The 21,698-nt window shown below is 37.1% G+C and overlaps 2 protein-coding genes across 7 annotated transcripts in view; one reads left to right on the top strand and one right to left on the bottom strand.

Moving 5' to 3' along the window:
• SULF1 (sulfatase 1) overlaps positions 1–3,165 on the top strand; it is a 200,995-nt gene extending 197,830 nt beyond the window's left edge. For 5 of the 6 annotated variants that reach the window (XM_021002089.2, XM_021002091.2, XM_078153361.1 and 2 more), the window contains one exon: positions 722–843. In XM_021002089.2, the coding sequence (XP_020857748.1) occupies positions 722–752 (31 nt within the window). In that variant the 3' untranslated portion in view covers positions 753–843. Of the gene's footprint in view, positions 1–721 lie in introns of all 6 variants that reach the window. The other variant, XM_078153363.1, reaches the window with a different exon arrangement.
• A 5,590-nt stretch (positions 3,166–8,755) lies between these two features.
• SLCO5A1 (solute carrier organic anion transporter family member 5A1) overlaps positions 8,756–21,698 on the bottom strand; it is a 165,042-nt gene continuing 152,099 nt past the window's right edge. The window contains 3 exon segments of the mRNA XM_021002071.2: positions 8,756–16,502; positions 16,504–16,739; positions 20,582–20,646. Coding sequence (XP_020857730.1) covers positions 16,281–16,502; positions 16,504–16,739; positions 20,582–20,646 — 523 coding nt within the window. The 3' untranslated portion in view covers positions 8,756–16,280.

Raw genomic sequence — 21,698 nt, 5'->3', positions numbered from 1 at the left:
TATTTTTATCTACAGCACTAAAATAGTTGGCTGTGATGACGCGCCAATAGCAAGGAGGAAGGAGACTAAGAACAATCAGAATGAAGAAAGTATATATTTTTTAATAAACCATGATAACCATTCAAAGAGAGAGAGAGCTCTTTAGGGTTAAAAATATGATGAACTAAGTATATTCAAGTAGTTGGTGTGAAGTGTTCATTTAAATTCTGGTTTGGTTTTTGTTCTTATAAAGTTCTGAGATATAATAATAATAATAATAATAATTACCTGTATTGACTACTTTATCATTTTTCATGTCACTTTTCATAATCAGCTCATTTGATCTTACCAGCAACCCTGTTAGGTTGGGCAGGTATTATTTTATTCATTTGAAAGGTTAGGAAACCATGTCATAAAAAATTTTGGTGACTTGCCCAAGTTCATAATAGAGAATAGCAGAGCTGAGAATTCTCACTTCTAATCCAGTGTTCTTTCCATTACACTGTGCTTCCAATTAACAGAGATTTCTCCCTACCCCCTTTTTTTCCAGGTTGGGTCTTTTGCCCAATCACTTTTAGAAACTAAAACTATTGCTTCCATACCAACTCTGTTGGGGAGAGACTTGCTAAAGATCTATTTTTAATGTAGTGCTTTGGAAATATAATAATAAATTGCAGGTATGAATGGGTTGAAACTGTTTTCTTCAATGTAAGTCTTCACAAGCTTGCTTGTATTTTCACAGAGGACAGTTATGGGATGGATGGGAAGGCTAAGCTGCCAAACTTCACTGAAGATATCAACTGGCAAGGACTGGAAGATTTATACAGTGTAAATGAAAGTTCTTATGAATACAGATACAACTATAAACTGAGTCTGGTTGACTGGACTAATTACTTGAAGGATGTAGATAGAGTGTTTGCACTGCTGAACAGTCACTATGAGCAAAATAACACAAACGACACTAAAACCGCTTTAAAATATGGGTTCTTGAACCCATCATCTATACCACCTGTTCTAGAGGAAATGACCTCCACTGAGTCAGATGAAGACATAAGCAGTATGGAGGCAGAAGAGTGGCTGCTGATTGCACCACTAGACTTGGGAACCCTGGATTTGAATCCAACACCATTAAATCAAGAGAGGAAACTTGAATGGAATAATGATATTCCTGAGATGAGTCATTGGAATTCCGAACACTGGAAATATCGTCATACTGAAAAATGGATGGGGGATAAAGAATTAGATAGCTTTGAAATGGATTTCAGTGGCAATGGTTTAACAGAGCTGCAGTCAACAAATATTCTACAGCCCATTAGCAGTCATCAGAAAGAATCACACCAAGACAATGACCAGAAAGAGGATATATTTGAAGATCAGGTGTATCTTCTTGTGAGCTCTGATGGATCATCAATTCATCGGGTCACAAACACATCCAATGTTGATCAGCCAATTGGATCCAGCAAAATGGAGACAACTTTGAACACCACCGAGGATAATCATACAAGGGAGAATTTGCAAAACCTAGAAGGCAGTGGTTCCTCCCCACTGCCCTCTAATTAGTTGAAATCGTAAACTTATACACAGTATTTTTAAAAATTTTATTAGCAAACTAATAAAGGCAATCATGTCAACACACATTCCAAGCTTTTTAGAGCTACATGTTTGTGGTTGTAATTAGTACATGTATGTATGTTTGTGTCACAGACCCACTAAAACATATATATTTTTTTTAATTCTTGATTTTCCACAAGTAGAGAAAGAGGTTTTTTGGGTGTTAAAACAGTATTACCCTTTGAAGGTCATAAAAACACACCATGAAAAGTTATTAAATCAAGATGCCAAGAATTTGAGTTGCATAGCTTCCAAAAGTTGTCATCATCAATGAATGTCTTAGTATACTCGCACTGCCTACATAATGTGTTTCTGATCAATGATTTTTAACCACTGGAATTTCTTAATGTCACAGGTCAGAGTAAAACAATATTGCACTTTGAGATCCTTATTCCCTGTGTCATTTCTTCATTATTTTACATGCTTTTCTTTGCCTTACTTTTTGCGCATTGTGATATCATACCATAGGGTCACAGGAAAGAGATACAGGATGGATTGCAAATGAAAAGTATATTGCTTTAATACTGTTTTGCCAGAAAAATATTGCATGTTTCCACTTTGACTTGATAAAATTGAATAGCAGGACATGGTGGCTAAGAGTATTCAGAGATTTTATAAAACAAAGGATGAAAATTGGCTGTTCCCTCCATTTAAGGGAAGGTATCAAAGTATTTATCACATCCTTAAAATGTCTAAATTTGAGTATATTCTTGAAGACATCTTATAAAAGACTTTTCTTCATTTAGAAAGGTTTGTTTTATTGACATGAATAAGGGAGTTAAGAGATGAGTTATATGACAGAAAATCTGTTCAATAAAATAAGCTCATGAATGTTTCCTGATTTTAACACACACATGCAACACACATGCACCATGAGTTTAATTTCATAGTATTTTGTTTTATTTTCATTTTTATGAGCTTCACCAAATACTGACATTTTTTAAAGTACCATGCTCAATTAATTGCCTTTGAAACTCTATGCTCTTGAATTCCTATTATTCTCCCACTGTAGATTTTCACATGCCAACAAGAGAATTACCTCATTCATTTTCTTCACCACCATACCCAACCTCTTCTGAAAAGTTTCCTATCTGTTATTTTGTTTAGCGTACTGGTCTTCTGTTTTGTTTTACACAGCTCAAGAACTAAAGCAAAAAAAAAAAATCTGCTTTGTTTTTAAGGTTCTTTTTTTTAAGATTCAGTTTCTTTTAGTTGAATCTTTAATTTTAAAAAACTGTTGTTATCATAGACTTTGTAAATATGTTAAAAAAAAAAAACTAACTGTTACATATCTGATGTATGTGTCATTGGCTGAATGACAGAACAAAAGTATTTATGGTCATGAATGATGCTATTTGTAAATAGATCTCCCGTCATTAGGAAACCTACTGTGTTTTTAAATCTTGTATAATAATCTGTGATACTTTTATAGAACAATTCTGGCTTCAGGAAAGTCTAGAAGCAATATTTCTTGAAATAAAAAGGTGTTTTAATTTTATCTGCTTCAGATAAATTCACATGACCAAGTTTTGTAGTAAACATATTTCTGCAATAAACTGATCTCATTTTACATTACTTAAATCCCAGTCAGACCTCAAATCATTGTCTTCTATGAGGACTAACTAGCAATGAATTTCCAGGTTGAACATGATGATTTCCTTGAAGTTGCTTAATGGCTGTTTTGGGGATACAGGACAAGCAGAACAGTCCTTGAGAACTCTGGAGTTGCTCAATGAACAGAAGTCAGAATAGCAAATACATTTTACTCTGTTGGGAGCCAGGATTAGAAAGAAGAACTTGCAAACATTAGTTCTATTCTGCACTTAGCAAGATTTGAGCTACTTAGAAGCTTCTCCCTTTCTGCCTTGCTCTCTGGTTTAAGGTACTAAGGAATTGTAAATTATCCAAAAGGATAAGAGAAGACAGGGGAAAAAAGGACTTGGACAGTTATTTCTTGGATAATTAATGGGAGATTCTAGTTTCCCTGGGGGTACAGTATTCAGGGGAAATGTTTAACATTTCCCCAGAGAGATACCAGTCTACTTTTTTCCTAGCAACTTGATTTTATAATGTAGCCTCCCCATTGTTTAAGACTAATATTGTTATCCTGAAGACGTCATAAGATTTTTAGAGTTGGAAGGAGAAACTGAAGCCAAGATTAATGACTCGGAAAAGAGGCCATACTGAAAACAGGCTCAAGGTTTTTGGCATCTGGGAGTCTCACAGAAGAGGTATGACGTGACAGGGAGCATTACTGTACATAAGAATTATGCACTAAAGACATCCCTGAAATAGTTAATAGGGCACAGAGAAATGTGGAATTTACTGTATGGGGAGGAGGCCATGCCCTTTTCCTCTTTCTATACTCTCATTGACTGATGTAAGGGCAGACTGGCCACCCGGCAGCAGGGAACCCAGGAAGGATAATGAAAGCCAGTTACATCCTTCCTTCTTCCCTTCCACTTTGCTGATTCAGTACTGAGGAGTGTTAGAGACCAGTCTAAACATACAGTTCATTGCTGCTCTGAAAATACTTTAGTGATAGCGGAAACTGATATATTCTCAAGTGGCCGTACTTAGTATCTCGCATCCTGCTTCAGACATAGGGACCAGTCTAGAGTACTTCAAATTGAAGTCCCCCATATGGGATGGAGTTTGATGCAATTTAAGAGGCAGCCTGGCATAGTGAATATGATAGTGCACGAGGAATCAGGAAGCTCCAGGTTCAAATCCCATCTCAGAAACTTCTCTCTGTGTGTCCCTCAACAAGGCATTTACTCTATGCCTCAGTTTCCTGACCTATAATGTGAAAAAGTTGTACTCAGTGGCCTTTAAGATCCCAGATGGCTCTAACTCAAAGAATCTGTGCATTAGGATTAAAGGAATTTGGACAATAGGGAGAGCAAAAGACTTCACTCAGATACTCTATCTCATCAGACTCTTAAAAGACTAAAGTAGACTTAACTCCAAAGTTCATTAGTATATTTTCTAGATATCAGTATAAATCAATCAGTTTACCTCCTTTTAAAAAAATCTCCTCTTTGTTTGCTATTGCCTGAAATTTATTTACAAAGAGATGACATCTTTCATTCTACTTCATATAATTATGGAATCACTGAGTCTTGTAACACATGCCCGAAATCCATTCTACCTTATTCTAGATATGTGATCATTCAGCCTTGGCTAGAAAATCTCCATAAGTGGGGAATTCACTACCTCTTTAAGCAGCCAGTTTCAGCTAGGAACAGATTTAAGGGCCAGGAAATCTTCCTGATTTCAAACTAAAATCAATACTTTAAGATATCCATGGTTCCAACTATATCTGTAGTCTCCACTGTCTCAGGGCTTGAAAACAAGAAGGCTTGGAGGGGCTAGAAGAGGCTGCCACTGGTCAAGGGAGGACCAGAGACAAAGCGAGGAATTTAAGTGGCTTGGCCCTATTTATCTACATCTAGGCCTAAACAAATAAAAACTATAACAAAATTATTAACAAACATCCCCAAGCACACTTTGGGGTCCGGGCACAGAATAGGTAGGCATTTAATAAATATTTATTTAATGAAATCCATCCTGGCCCAGCCAAAGTGTTGATCCTTTGGTTCAGAGTAGATGAAGCTGGGCTGGGCTGGCAATAAACCCAGTAAAATGTGGCTGGGCACAAAGTAAAGGGATAAAGGCCACTTGTGTCTGAAATTTTATACCCTGCTCCCCTTTCTACATCCCCTAAGGCTGGGTTTTCTGAGGCTGTTTTCCACCTAAGTAGCAATTATTTCCCCTCTCAGGCACAAGGTGTCACTGTAGCGCAACAGGAAAGCAAACTTAATTCTCACTGCCAGGGCGACTCAGTACTCCTGTAAGAGCTGTCTCTGATCCTTGTTTTTAAAGTAACAGCACTTCTCTTGATGCTGCCATAAAACAGAAATGTATCCGGAAGAACCTGATCCACGCTGGTTTCTCTGTTTCTCCTTCACATAACATCTTCGTCATTCTAGAAAGCCACAGAATATTTTTGTTCGCTTTGGGCTGATTCATATTGGTTTTAAGAGTTGGAACTACAATAAGTCTCTGAAATTAAATGTAAAAATAAACACTAAATATTGATCTCCTAATTGGCCAATGATCTGGAGGAATTTAAAATATTTTTTGGCTTGGGGAGTACAGCAGCTAAAGAGGTGGGCTGCATTGTTAGCTGTTCTGGAGAGGAAGAAAGGCAGCAGCCACTTGGGAATATGGTTTTGACCAATTCCCATGACATTGATGTTGCACCAGTCCTTCCTGAAAGGGGATGAAGCAGCATAGCCCTTACCTCCCACTTTGATTGGAGGGCTTTATTCCAAAAATGTCCTGGAGTTTTCATCTAATCAAACAACAAGAATATATTAAACTCCTACTGTATACAAGACACTGTACTGAATTCTGGGGGGTACAAAAGATCAAAAATGAAACATCCTCTGTCCTCAAAGAGCTAACATTATATTGAAACATACATGTACATATAATAATAATAATAATAAATAATATATGGTAATCTAGGGAGCTGCCAGGGGCTGGGACTAGAATAAGGAAAGATTTCATGTAGGTAATAGCAAATGTTGACTTTCATAGTCCCTGGAGCAAAGTGGACAATTGAGGTAATTATTTGAGTAGGAAAGAGAAAGAAATGCCTTTTGCCCAAAATGTCCACGTAACTGAGGAAAAAGTCACGGGTTTAAAAGAGAAGGGATATTTTTAATATGTGTTCCTCTCCATGAACATCCAGGGACAGAGGCCTTTATGCAAATGATGGATCACTTCGAAGAAACACTTTCTCTGTCTCTACCATTATATGAACAACTAAATTTAGCTTGTGAGGCTTTGCCACTATTTTTGTTTAGGTGAGAAGTTGGGACAGGGACCTCCTACCCTTACAGTGACCTAGGCAGAATGTCCCAACCTGGATCATTTCTCAACTTCAGAAATGTTTTTTCCTTTTTTTTTTTTAAGTGCTTCCTAGGTCACCTGCCCTTGCCCTCAAGTTTTAGGGGGCACTGTATTCAAAGCTTCAGCCTTCCTTCTCATTTCAATTAGGAAAGAATGATACACTCAGGTCATTTCCTATGCTCTTTCTCCTTTGTTCCCAGGTCATAGACTCTGAGCTCAGTGGTTTCCTCACATTTACCAAACCCCAGCTAACCAGATCTAAATAAAGTAAATCACTATTTGATTCTCAATAGCATCAAGCTTTAACACTTCAGTGGGTGTGTAACATCAAATTTATGCATATTTCCTCCTCAGGATTCAGTTTTAATCTACATTTCCAGCAATTCATTTTCACCATTTACTGAACATCCACTTTTTGCCAGGGACTGTGCTAGGTTCTGGGAATACATAACAGTCCCTATTCTTAAGGACCTTATATTCTAATGGGGGGATATGTGTACACATATAAGTGTATTAGTGATGGGAACAGGAGAGATCTAGACAATGACAGAGTCCTTACCTTTTTTTTTTTTGGTCAGGTAACCATTTGGTAGTCCAGTGAAGCCTATGGGCTCCTCAAAATAAAAAAATAAATAATAAATAATAATAATAATAATAATAATCTATATAATATACAAATAATATAATAAATAAATAATAAATAATGAATGAATGAATAATAAATAATAAATAATTAAAATTAAAAAGAAATGCTGAATTTGTTAAAAATCAGAGAAAATAAAAATGTGATTTTTTTTTTCCTGTCCAAGTTCATGGATCCCCTGAAATTTCTCCATGGTAGGTTCACAGATTCCAAAAGTTAAGAGCTCCTGCTCAAAGAAAACTTGAGATGAGAGATAACACTACTTGATATACCAAAAGGCAATTGGTTCTGATATTTGTAGATCCTATTCTGAATACTGAATAGCTATAAGGTAGTCTTATTAAGTATAACCTACATGATACCAGGAAGACTCAGATCTCTTTTCTGAAGGATCTTTAAAAAAAAAAGTTGATTCTCCATGTTTTTGAATATATAGCATAATTCTTCAAGGTATAAGTGGCACGTAGGTGACCTAAATCCTTTCCATGCCTAATAGTATATGAAAGAGTATTTAATCAATTCAATAAACATTAAGGTCCTCTTTAATATTTGGCATTAGAGATATATAAAGAAGAAAAATTCCAGCCCTCAAGGAGCTTACAATAAGACACATGTGGATGTATCTGACTAGAACTATGACATTCCAATTCCACACTGACTGAAAAGCTTGAGGATACTGAAAGGTGAAAATACCCAGAGAGAACCAATCTGTTCTTAATGCCAGTCCCAGTAATGTCTTACAGATGTTTTGATCAAAATTTCAAAAATATCCTTTCCTATTCAACCCAAAAGCTTCTATTCCAAAACCCCATAACTGGATGATACACTGGCTTTCAACTAAAGGATGGGACCATAATACCAAAAATAACCCACCTGCCTTTTTTTTTTCATTACCCTTTGCTATTCCCATGAATTACTCTGACCCCTTGTATCTATTGGGGAGATTCTGAGATTGGAATCATGATATCCAATCAGGAAATGCTTATTTCAGTTAATGAAATCCCTTTGTGAATTCCTAGTAATTTTTCCCCCTAGGGAGGGATACAACATGCACAAATAACTGTAATAGAAGTCAGAATCGTGTGCGACAGAGGTCAAATCGAGGGAAAAGAGAGATTTTGAAACGGAGTGATCTTCAAGGAGAAGCTTCAAGGAAGATATGGCACCTGAGATGGGTAGACCTTTCAGTCAGGAGAAAGAATTACAGTAGAATTTGGGGAGAGTACAAAACACAGGGGGTGGGGAGAATGGGATTAAGGGAATAAAGGCAGTACAAGAGAAGAGAAAAGCAAAGAGTTTCATTTGACAGGAACATATAAATGTATGAAATAGTGCTGAAAACGTAGGCTGGGGCCAAGTTGAGGAAGATCTTGAATTGATCGAGTTGTACAGAGTTTATATTTTAGCTTGTGCCAGTGGAGAAAAAGAGTCAGCAAAGGATTCAAGCATGATAGAAAGTATCCTAGCAATCAATTCCTTTTATCACTTTATGAAAAGATAATGCCCAAAGGTTCACCATTGTTTCATCTCTGACACAGCAAAAATCCTAAAGGCAAACTCTGGTTTCAATCCAAGAAAGCAATGTAATCATTCATTCCTTTTTAAAATTTTTATTTTCAATCATCAAGTATTCAAGAAATTGTAAACAAATGTTTACAAGTACATTGACAGTAGCTTTCATTAAACACAAGGTGATAAATATATTAAATGTTCCTAAGTGCTCTCAAAATAAATAGTAATTTTAAAAACCACAAAATGAGCCTTCTGTATGCAACAATTCAAAACAGCCTCTCATCACAAATATACTTCTATAAAGGACGCACACACAACAGACCTACACACATACACACACACACATACACACAGACACATACACACACACACACACACCTATACACACATACACCCAACCAGTAAGGACCTAAATGTCAAATTATTTGACACCACATAACATTTTTCAAAAATTAATTAGAAGCCAGTGTTCCTGTTTCATGCTCCTAACCAATCTATCATTTGGGGTTTGTGGTAGAGGTATTCTTTGGATGAAGAATGCCCACTATAAAATCTCAAGGGTTTTTTTAATGTTTCATTCTTGGATACCAAGTCCAAATGACTTTCTTTTGTACAACTTTCTGGCTTAATGTGCCCCGATAGTTATTTTAGTTTTCAGGGATGTTTTCTGCTTCCATTTCTACCCAGTAACAACAATGGGTCACCACAAAAAACATCACCCTTCAAAACCCCTTCATTAAAAACACCTTATTGGTATAAACCTTTTCAAGAAGAAATAACAAAAGGTAATCTGAACTATGTCACTATTTACCTTTTTCTGAAACCTCTCTTACTATCTGGTTAGTGTTGCTAAAGTAAATATAAAAAGCACTGAGTTTTCTGTAGAAAAAGTATTTTCTATCACTCTGTACATTTCCGCAGCAGAAATTCTCCATTGGTTAGATGTTGCATAAGTCATAGTAATGAGCATGAGAAGTATTTCTTGCCCTGGAAATGCTCTAGTTTTCCAAAAGTAAAGCACATGCAGTCACATAGCACTGGAATACTGGGAATAATACCATGGAATTAGCTAATGGTGAACATGCATCCTTGGACACCAGTAGCACCAATGCAGTTCATATGTTCCAGAAGCAACAGAGAGGAAGGACACTGTAGGCAAGGCTGGAGTGAATATTGATCCTTCCTAGAGCTGGGTAAAGCAAGCCCTGTTTTGAAAGATCATCAGATACATACAAAATTTTCCCCAACTTGAGAACAAACCAGTGGTATATCTAGTGACCTTGCTTGACACAGAGAAAATGAGAAAGATTATTACAGATGATTTCTGTTCTGAAAGCCTATTCACTTAGCCCAGCAGCCATTCTGCAGAGCCTATTGTTATGAAATGCATAATGGAAACATGTGTAAGGCTCTCTACTGGTCTGGATAATGAAGAATGAAGTCTGAGGCAAATCTAGGTTTAAATAGCATTGTGAAATCTATCTGTTAGGGGCTTAAATTATTTGGGGTACAATTATACAAGTTATTGATGGTCATAAGTATGTCTGTGCACTATCTACGTTGTTCAAAATACACACCAAAGCATAATCACCAAGCTCCCCCATCCCAAAAAGGGACACCAGAAATGGTAAGGTCTGAACTTTGAAATATCTTGAGTTCTGGATAGTTTGTGATACAATAGGAATTGATCATTTCTTTGATGCCAGATGAGGAAGAGGAATGGAGAAAAGATGTCCTGATTCCACTGAAGAATGCAAGCTGAAATCAAGGGACTCTGCTTCTTTTTTTCTTTTTTGTCTTGCTTTGTGTTCTGCCGAACAGACCAGATAAAAATTCCCTTTGTAGTCAGCCGAAGTGTAGGTCCTGGACTGCCTCCCAAGACTGGCCCCATCTTGGCACAGACAAGCACAAAATTTGGTCCTAGAGAAGTGGTTCTCAAATTGTCATCCTTGAAGGACCTCTAGGTGGTCCTTGGTCTCATGTAATATTCTCATCCTTAAAATGAAGTGAGGCATAAATGGAAATTTTACTTATGATACCTAGTTTGATACTAAACCTCACTTCTCAGCAGTGTCATTTTATCTGTTTGTTCTAGGGGAAGTATTTTCATGATGACTAACAAAAAGCAAATGAGTAGATTAGGTGGTCCATGGGGTCTTTCCCCACCTGAGTGACTTTTGGACCAATAAAGTTTGAGAACCACTGACATAAACAACCAACTAAGAAACAGAAAGGGGAAAATAAAATTGGTGTTAATTTTTCTGTATTCATTGCTCTAACAAATAGAGAACTTTGGTATTAAGAGACAGGCTTCATACCCACTGATATGGCAACCAGGTCAAATAAATTCTGTTTTGTATGGAGTTTGTTATATTTTGGGAGCTATGATTTGAACTAAAACATATCCAAATCTGAATAATCGAAAGAGTCCTGGATTTAAAATCAGAGGACTTGCTCTTGACTCTAAGCTCTGCTATTTACATCCCATGTGTTCTTAAGGAAAATCATAACCACTGAGCCTTGGTTTCCTCATCTGTGAAACCAAGGAGTTGGAACGGATCCCAGTCCCTTCCAGCTTGAGGTCCTATATTGTGAAGTCATGTTATAAAGAGTTCTACTGTATTGTTATCACTACAGAGCAGTCGTACTATAATGATGCTACCATGCTTCATATGGTAGTAAATAGAAATGAAATTCCCATACTTAGAGTGCTCACTTCCTGACAAAATTCAAAAAAATTGAATTTTGACTGTTTTCCGTTCAATGACTAGAAATGTTACTTCACAATTCTCTCTACTTTCATAATAATAGGTCAAGGATCTCTGATTTCACTCATGATTGGTACAAAAACTCTATCTAGCAATGTGGTGGACAGCCTAATAGATTAATGTTAGGGAGCTTCATGAGGCTCATAGAAATTAAATAACTCGCCAATGGTAAATTAACCAGTAAGTGGTAAGTGTGGGATATGAACTAAGATCTTACTGAATCTGCTTCCTCTACTCTAATACAAAGCCTTACTGCCTCAATTAATTATAACAATAACCATAGCTAGAATTTATATAATTCTACAAGGTTTGCAAAACACTTCACATACGTAATCTAATTCATACATTAATAAACTAAAACTAAATACATTAATGAAATTATATTCTTAAAACATGAACATGGTTCACTGAAAAGGTACGATAGTTGTTGACCCTTTTAGAAGGATAACGTGGCATCATGGGAGGATTCTCTAAGAGTCACAAGAAGACCTGAGTTCTAGGTCTGGTTTTGCTACTAACTAGCACTGTGACTTTGGGCAAGTAACTAATCACTAAGCTTCAGTTTCCTCATCTGTAAAATAAGACTGATTGTATGTCTTCCATTGTCTTCCCAGTTTTGTTGTAAGGAGCAAATAAGAATGAATGAAAAAACACTTAGCACAATGTAAACACTCTTTACAAATGTAAGGCTTTACATCAGAGAGTTTAATCAAAAATATCTATCCCAGTATCAATAGTAAAAAATGTAAAATACATACTGCATAGGATCATATAATATTTTCAAAGTTGGAAAGGATATTAGAGGTCATCTAGTGCAACCCTTTCATTTTACAGAAGAGGAAACTGAGGATCAGACAGGTTAAATGACTTGTCCAAGGTCACCCACAGGTACTCAATAGTAAAGTCAGAGACAGAACTCGAGATCTAGCATTCTTTCTACCACACTTTGCTACCTCCTATACTAGCTGGTTTGTGTATCCAACCAAGGAAATGCGTAATATTCTGTAACAAATATCATTAAACATCTCTGAATTAAATTCAATAAAATATCCAGTTCCTAAGTTCATCCGGGTGGGTCTTGAAAAGCAGAATTTGGCCCATGCTCTCAATCACCAATCTGCCACCAAAGGAGGCACTTGAATGCTTTTCAGGTTTCATTACTCATAGAAGATGTGCTAATGGCCTCCCAGAGTTTATTAGATATGTGTAGGAATATTATTAGTAGCCAATGAGAGCAGGTGGTTTGGTATGTATTTTTGACAAATCTTTTTTTTTTTAATTTTTTTTTTGGCTAGGCAATGGGGTTAAGTGACTTGCCCAGGGTCACACAGCTAGTAAGTATTATGTGTCTGAGGCCAGATTTGAACTCAGGTCCTCCTGAATCCTGGGCCGGTGCTCTATCCACTGTGCCACCTAGCTGCCCCTTTTGACAAATCTTAAGAAAAGCTTTATTAAGAATTTTCTTTAAACTGATATCCACCAAAGAACTAATGGAAATACTAATACCTCAGAAGAACAAAAATGCTCTGGGAAAAATGGTTACACACAAAATTGCCTAACCCTTTTCCTATAATTCCAAAGCTAATTATCAAAGCAAGGCTTAATTAATGTGCTTAATTAATGTTAGGAGCTTTATTTAGAATGCATTTTAATGCCTAAAATGGGTTGTTTACATACTCAATATGGAATATAAACAGATTTGAGGTATATCACTACAAACTTATTCTAGCAGGATGCTTACCTAAATGACCATTAAGATAGATTCAGCATTAAAATCTAGTGAAACATATTAAAATTTTAATAATCATTTCCCTACACCTAGGGTTTTTCTTAGATGTTCTACACAAAGTATTAAGAGAAGTGTATATGAAATATGATTATAAACTTATGCAATTGCTTCTTAAATAAACATCCCAGATAGACAAGCACATGGGTATAGTCCTTGAAAGCAGTCTCCTTGAGACACTACTTAAGAGGTAATGAACAGAAACTCATGTGTTATAGAGGCTTCTCATTAATGGATGCCTAGTTATTTCATTACTTGCCTATGCCTGGAAATGCAAGAATTAGACACTTAGTAATCTAACCTACTGGGAAGTGCTAATACCAACTTTCTTAAAGAGAGCAAGAGGTTTAAAGGATATCCACCATCACCACTACAACCATCTATATGCAGAAGTGTATTATTAATGAAGTCCCAGAAATCAATATGGGGTACATCAAATGTTAGAAAAGGACATCATTCCCTTTCTTCCTCTTTCCAACAAGGTCATTGGGTTGATGAAGCAGTCAATTAACATCATCAAATCTGGGCCCAGGGGAAGGAAATGTGGGATGATGTAGGGAATGCTGAACTCTTCAGCTCTACCTTCTCCCTTCTGCAGGTTAAACATAAGAAAGTCCCAGGCAGTAATCTGACAATGAGCATGATCAAATCTTCAGTGTGCTGCTCAGAATCTCCTTTATCCCCTTAGAAATAAACACTTGGTGCAAAAATATCTCATAGCAAGGGCCTGAATGATCCAAGTGCCCTGGTGTGGTCATGTCCCTGAACCTCACCAGAAGCAGCCTTTGTTTAAAAAAAAAAAAAGGCATGAAAGTAGGAGACTTCCTGCCCCAGCTGAAGCCCTAACAGGAGGTGGGAAACAAGCAACTTCATTATTACCGCCTGTCTGGTGGTTAATAAGTATTCCCCCACAGGGTGAATAGAACTACATGAACTGTATGGCAGAGACCATACAATTAAGGAGGTACTTATAACTTCCATTCATTGTGGTATAGTTGAAAGAACACTGACTATTAAGTGAGAGGCCATGGATTCAAATCCTTCCTCTGATACCTACTGCCTGGGTGAACTTGGTAAAGTCACTTACCACCTCTGGGCATCAGTTCCCTTGTCTCTAAAGTAAGGGGATTGGACTAGATGACTTCTGAGCTTCCTACCAGCCTTAGGCCAATGATCCTATGAAATTGCTAAAACCAGGTGGGTGTCAGAGGATCAAATCTTCTTTCTGAGATCACCTGTTTAGCAACTTGCTTTCTCCTTTAGAAATACTCTTCCACTTTTAGCAATAACCATCTCTCTATAAACTATAGGCAACCACTCTAAAAAACATAACTAATGTGACTAAAAAGTAAAGAGAAACCACTCTATCAAAGAATGTGCAAGTCTGGTATTCCTCTTACTCCGCCAATCCAACCAGGACTAATTGGTGGTAAATCTCATCCCTAAATCTCATCCCGAAACTGTCAGACTCACATTTCCATCTATAGGAGACAGTTACCTAGTAGTAAGACCATCTCTTATACCAGCCCTGAAGACTAAATAACACCCTCCGCCCAAGTGACCATGCCCTACAAATTTGCTTGCTATTCATTCTATAGCATGTATAGATATTTTAGGTATTGGGTACTAGGAGACATATTAAGATCAATCAAGATGGAACTTTACTTAGTGCCTATGACAAAGCTATGCTCACATGGATTCAACAAACATTCTTTAAAGGTGAACATGAAGTAGATGTAAAAGTAGAAAACTCTCCCTTTTAGGGCTACCTCAGGATATTCAAGATGGCAAAGAAGAAAGAAATCAAGGTGATAGGAGGATCTCATGAGATGGGATTCAGGAAAGTAGATTCATTTCTTTTAATCATTTTCAATTAAATCTTTGTTGACTGACTGACTGGTACCAAATCACACATCTCATTTCTACTGACTTCAAAAGGATTTCTTACTCCCAAGTATATCTCTCCTGATTTAATAACCTAATTTAGGGAGAATCCAAAACAATTTTCTTTAAAGAAAACTACACATATCTATGATTCCATCCAAGCACTTAGAACCACACTGTTGAAATGGTTGCCAAGTAGGCTAGGGGCAGGTGATGGGAAAGATGAACAGGGGGGGACTCACTATTTTCATTTTAAAAGTCACAAATGTAGCTGCCTTGACTGTGATCTTAGACAATGAATTTGTCCAGCAACTATCCTAGAAAGGAAGTCAGCCAGGAGCTTTCTCAGAATCGAAGTTTCTCACTGGGTCCTTTTTACAACATGAATAATATTTTAGTTTATTTCCAAGCCCTTGCATTTATGAGTCAGCAGCTTCTTTCCCAGCCTTAAAATGGAGGAGGCTGAAATAGAAAATGTGCTATGAATTCAAGTGTTTGCTATACTGGGCGCTGCCTATGGTATCTTTGAAGCTTCTGAAAACTTTCCCTGATATCTAACTCTTCTATGGCTTACAGTTATCAATAGTACTTTTAAAAAAAAAAAGAGGACAAATTTTTTTAGCTTCCTTTCCAGACTGAGCTGGATCAAGGTCTCTAAAAAACAAAATGAACATGCTGCACATACAAATTTCCAACCAAATTGCATAGTTTAGGCAAATTCACTTGTGCTTTGTAGCAGAACTCACAGTAGTTATCATCTAAAAACTATGATTTGTAAATGCAAACCTGATGATACATCTCACCTTTATTTGTTTGAAGTCTATATTAATGATATGCATCTCTATTACTCTTCTCATAATTCTACTTAACGATTTAGAATATCTCAGCCTTTGACTTATACTAGATTGGAGCATGAACATTAAATTAATATAGCTGAAGTTACAACCTATCTTTAAATTCCATTTTTTGGAGAGGGGGATAAAGAAGACTCTTAAGTCATATTGAGGTATCCAGCTAGCAATCAGTAACGGCTGTTTGCATTTTTTGTTGGTTCATAGATTACGTCTTTAGAGTTTAAAAAAGAAAGAAAAGAAGAAGGCACGGGTGTTTCACGAGGCGCCATTTTCGATCCAACCGACAAAAACAGTCTTCCATTATGAACCTTCAGGGAAGAGGGCTACATGGCAGCAGTGGCTTCTTCCAACTCAGGATCTGCTGAGGAAGTTATTGCTTCTGGAAAGGGCCCAGGGTATGTCTGTGCTGTGTAACAGATTCCTCTTCCAAGACCCATTTCTTCCTGGAGCTCCCCTCTATTGTTGAAAGTTGGACATGATATAGTGCGAGAATAATTTTCACAGGGATCTGTGTGGCAAACCATCTCGCTAACAGTGTTCAGAGGGGGATGCCCTCCACCTTTGCCTCTGCAGCTGTTTCTCTTTGTATTTTATAGAGTACCAGGCCAGGAAAATAAAAATAAATCCAACAAATTTGAGGCCAGCCGCCAAACCGAAATAGACAAAACGAAATGATGTCACATCATATTCCCAACAAGAGCCTTGCACGCCACAGTCCTGTTGCCAAAGCATGCAGGTGGTGTCAATAACTGCTCCAAAATAAATTGGAGTAGGAATGTATGCTAGAAGTTAAAAAAAAAAGAATCCATATTTAGTATGTATTAAAAAGAGAAATGCAATTTACGTAAGTTTTGAAAATATGGGTTTCCACTAAAATAGGCTAAATAAATAAGGCTTTGGGTTTTTGATGCATGTAATTTTCTTTTGGGTTGCTTTACTTGTTTATTTTCACGACAGATAATAGGAACATAGATTTAGAGAGAAATGGGGCCTTCGTGGTCACTGAGTCTACCCTTGCCCCTCATTTTACATATGAGGACACTGAGGCAAACTAGGGTTAAGTGATTTTCCAGGGTCACATAGCTAGTAAATACCTGAGGTAATACTTGAACCCAGATTTGTCTGGCTTTACTTACAGTCAGCACTCTACTATACCACTTTTACCTCAAACTTTATTACAAAAAATTCATTGCCATAAAATGTTCACTATCATGAAAATATACTCAGAAGCTCATAGCACTAGTAATTATTAACAGTTCAATTCATTACAATGAATTGCAAAAACAAACAGTTTGGTTTTTTTTCTTCCAACCCTCAAACTTATAAGGAAAATTGACAAGAAGCTCTGGAATCACGTGCCAATACTTTGCTATGACATGGAATTCTGACTATAACAGGTCTATCTTGGACCTGGTCTACATTGCTGAAATATCAAAGGAGGTTTCATTCGAAAGTGTCAGATACTGCATCATGGGAGACAGTTTTTATTGATAATTAATTTGTCATTTTGTGATCAGGCTTTACCTCTTTGGAATATCCATCCATTGATCTAATACCTATCCTCTGGGGCAAGATAGATCAGATCTATTTCCACATGTCAGCCCTTCAAATACTTACAGATTTTTATGTTACTCCTAAGTCTTCTCTTCTCCAAGCTAAATATCTCTAGTTCCTTAAACCCAGAAAACACTATGGTGGTTGTATGTATACCACACAGCTGTCTGTCAGATAGAAAGTCTACAATGAATCACTTCCCCTATGCCACGCACGTGAGAGGTTCTGACATGGAATGCGGGAAGAGGAGCTTTAGGCCCTTTGAGGGTCAGAAGTAGATTTGTTTTTGTTTTTGTTTATTTTATTACAATGACATTTTTATTTATTTTTTTGTCTTGACTTGTGATTTTATCCCTGTAGGGAATTCCCAGGGAGCAAACACCCTCCACCAATGAAAACTTGCAACTGTTCTGTAATTTACAGTCTAAGAGAGTTGCTCAGACCACTAGAAGGTCAAGGTACTTGTCCAGGATCACACATTCAGAATATGTCAGAGACAGAACTTAAATCCAGAGACTAGCCCTCTAGTGACTGCTCCAAATTACTTCTCAAAATTCCTTTAGGAGATGGCAAGTGGGTACACAGAACTTGGAAATCCCCTTTTCCTTTGAAGATTATAACAATGGGTTTTGACCTTTGTGCATAGCTGAGCTTTCTAAAAAGCAATAATGCCTGACAATTAAATCAGGTAAATCAGAACTGTTGACCACATTCAGCACAACAAACTTCACAAGATGAAGGCTCAGGAGAGAGAACACAAAAAGAAGAAAGACTCTTTCTCTACACTTCCTTACCCGTTCTATTATACTATTCTTTGGGGAAACAATTTTTCTTCTGTGAAAATAGTGATTTCCTTCAACCCCAATACCTGCTTGAGTTGGCCCCCATTCAATTCTCTCAAAGTACTCCAGATTTACTTTGCAAACAACATAGGTTATAAAGCACCTTCTGGGGGGGGCGGGAACCCTTCTATGGATACAAAACTGTTATATTTTACAAGAAAAAAGAAAGCTTTCACCCTCTGGTTATCTCTAGAAAGCCAACATATGAAACTTGGGCTCCTGACAGCCACCAGAGGATTTCAGTAACACTGAATACTTCGAAATCCTGGTTAAAAGATTCTTCCTCCTTTAATGTAGAAATACGGTTCATACTTGGAAATTCAAGGCATGGAACCACATTCTTTTGTCCTGTGGACAAAAGTACTGATTGCTGGAAAGAATAACAGCAGCTGAGGGAAATGAGAGGCTGCAATTTAAGATTGAGTGTCTATCAAATGAGGAAGTCTTTTTAAAAATGCATTGAAATTGGTGGAGCAAACAGGCTCAGAGCTGTTAGTTTAGAAAATGCTTCTGCTAAACTTATTTTCTCTATATTTCCCTAAAGTATCAGCTCAATGAATGAGGGCAAGAGTATTTATAAAATCAGAACGATGGTGTTAGGCCACCAACGAAGACCGCTGTTACAATCTACTACATTGCTTTCAGTTGTGTTAATGATTCTGGCTCTTAAAAAAAAAAAAGTCTGGGGGGCAGCTAGGTGGTACAGTGGATAGAGCTCTGAGCTCAGAGTCAGGAAGACCTGAACTCAGATCTGACCTCAGACACTTACTAAACTTTGTGATCCTGGGCAAATCACTTAACCCTCTCTGTCTCAGTTTCTTCATCTCTAAAATGAGCCGCAAAAAGAAATGTCAAACCCCTCCAGTATCTTAGCCAAGAAAACCCCAAATAGGATCATGAAGAGTCAGACATGACTGAAATGACTCAACAACAAATAGGACCATCCCCCAAAGAATTAGGCAACTGAATAATGTACTCGCAAGAGAAGAATGAATGCCATCATTTTAATTATTAAAAAGGCACAACAGGACAGAAGTATGTATATTACATAAGCCTATTAATAAGTCTATTACATACTGCTGTGGCTTATGATACTTAAAATTTTAAACTGTTTAGGGAATGAAGCCTAAATTTTGATTTGTACCTTAACATAAATTCGATACAGCTTTTCTTTCATCACAAGTGAAAAATCAAATTGGCTACTTTAGAGTTTAGACAATTGTAAGTAGGGTGAATTTTAGTGTGTGTAAAGTGGATTTTTTGTTATCTTTCTTAGAGTTTTCTTCCCAGGATCCATAGCCATAACAATCTCTACTTAGATACAAGTTCTCACGATCATGGTTCAAGACAGTTTCTACCACACTTGTGCAGTAAATATAGGGATGAAATAATGTAAAACTGTGAGGCTATTGCTGGCAATGTGCTTTCTTTGTCTGCTGCCCTATAAATCAAGAGGGCACTGGTTGGTGACTGGGATCCTCCATAGGGGTGAATGTGCAGGCTGAATGCTGTGCATGCCTTGATGGGCCCCCATCAGGGCTTTGGAAAGGAATCTGTGTGTTTGCCTCAACCAGCCCCCATAGAGGCTTGAGAGGATTTAGAGGAGAGCACAAGTTGTGACTGTCTCGATTGACCCCACTGAGAGGAAGGGTAGTGGCCCCCCCTGCGAGAAGGGTTGTTAGGGAACACTGTAGATATTGGTGTTCCCATGATCAGCAAACTCTCTTTGAGAAGACTAGATTAGAATAAAGTAAGGTTGTTTAATCTCTTATTATGACTCCATTCCTGTCTTCCTGTCTGACTGGATCAAAATAGAACCTGCTAGTGAGGGAGGTGCTAGAAGCCATCCTGTGTCTCTTGCCTAAGAAATGGCATAGTCGGTGTGTTTACTTGTCCAACAACAATGTAGTACAGGAAAAAAAAGCAACAGACTTGGAATTAGAGGACACAGTTTCAAAAGTCATCTCTGACACTTATGTGGCACCAGGCAAATAATTTCACATCTTTGGGCCTCATCTTCCCTTTGAGGTACTTTCCAATTCTAAATCTATGATCTCAAACCATTCACCTTTTATTTGTTCAAATCAGAACAAGTGGTATCCTCCAGGTCAAGTTGTAAAATCCCAGCCCCTAACAAAAACAAGCAACTTTTCATTTTCAAAGGCAGTTGAGAGTTTGCCACCCGCAAAGAGGAACTAAGAACTATATTTGGAAATTCAGAGACTTACCAAGTGTTCGTAATAAAACAAACTGCATTCCTAGTGCAAAAGGTCTCTCGCCATCTTCCACAGACCTGTCCCAGGAAGGAAAAAAAAAAAGGAAGGAAGGAAGGAGAATGCTTTGAAATAACAGTTTCAAATTAATTCTGCTTAAATGAAAACCTACATATATATCTAGATGTACGTATTCCTTCAGTCTGAAAAGTCTAGTGGCTAAGAGAAAAGCTATTACTGAATCTAAACAAATATAAGAAATAAAAATTCGCTTTAAATATAGTGAGAAAAATCTGCTTACTGCACGCCATCTTGGGGAGGGGGGGGATAGGAGGGAGGGGGAGAAAATTTAAAATTCAAAAGTTTATGGAATGAATGTTAAAAACTAAAAATAAATATTTTTATATTATATAAATTTGTATTTAATATTATATAATATAAAATATAACATTATATTACATATAATATTATATAAATTAAAATTTAAAATCTGCTTAATATTGATTGTTTCTATGCCAAATAGAATGGGTTGGAAGGTACTCTCAGGGAACACCTACTTCACCCTAAAACTTCCTAAGAATCCCCTCAACGACATACTCAACAAAACTTTTTCTTGAAGGCCTTTAATAAGGGGAGCCCAGATACTCTCCAGACAGCCCACTATAGATATGAACAGCTGTTAACTGTTAAGGCGTTTATCCTTGGAAGGAACCTAGCCTTTTCTCTTTAAAAAATCACCTATTGATCTTAACGGTACCCTCTGGAACAAGGCAGATCAAATCGTTCTCCCTTTTTAAATGAAAACCCTTTAAATACTTAAAGATAGCACTTATGTTCCTCTACATCTTCTCTTCTCAGACCTAAATATCCCTAATTCTTTTAACTTATTCTTTATATGACATGAATTCTAGGCCTTTAACCATGTGGGCCAGACTTTTTTATACATCCTTCAATTACGTGGCATAACCGATAGTGGCCTAAATTTGGAATCCTGTCTCAAACATTTGCCAGCTATGTGAGTCCAGGTAAATGACTTAACCTTTCAGCCTCAGTTTCCTCATCTGTAAATGTAGATAATAATAACACCTACTTCACACCATTAAAAAGATCAAATGATATGACACCTGTAAAG

The sequence above is a fragment of the Phascolarctos cinereus genome, unplaced genomic scaffold (genome assembly GCF_003287225.1).
Source record: "Phascolarctos cinereus isolate Bilbo 61053 unplaced genomic scaffold, phaCin_HiC Scaffold_4;HRSCAF=312, whole genome shotgun sequence".
NCBI lineage: Eukaryota > Metazoa > Chordata > Mammalia > Diprotodontia > Phascolarctidae > Phascolarctos > Phascolarctos cinereus.
The sequence above is the reverse complement of the archived record's forward strand: the minus strand, read 5'-3'. Positions and strand labels throughout refer to the sequence as shown.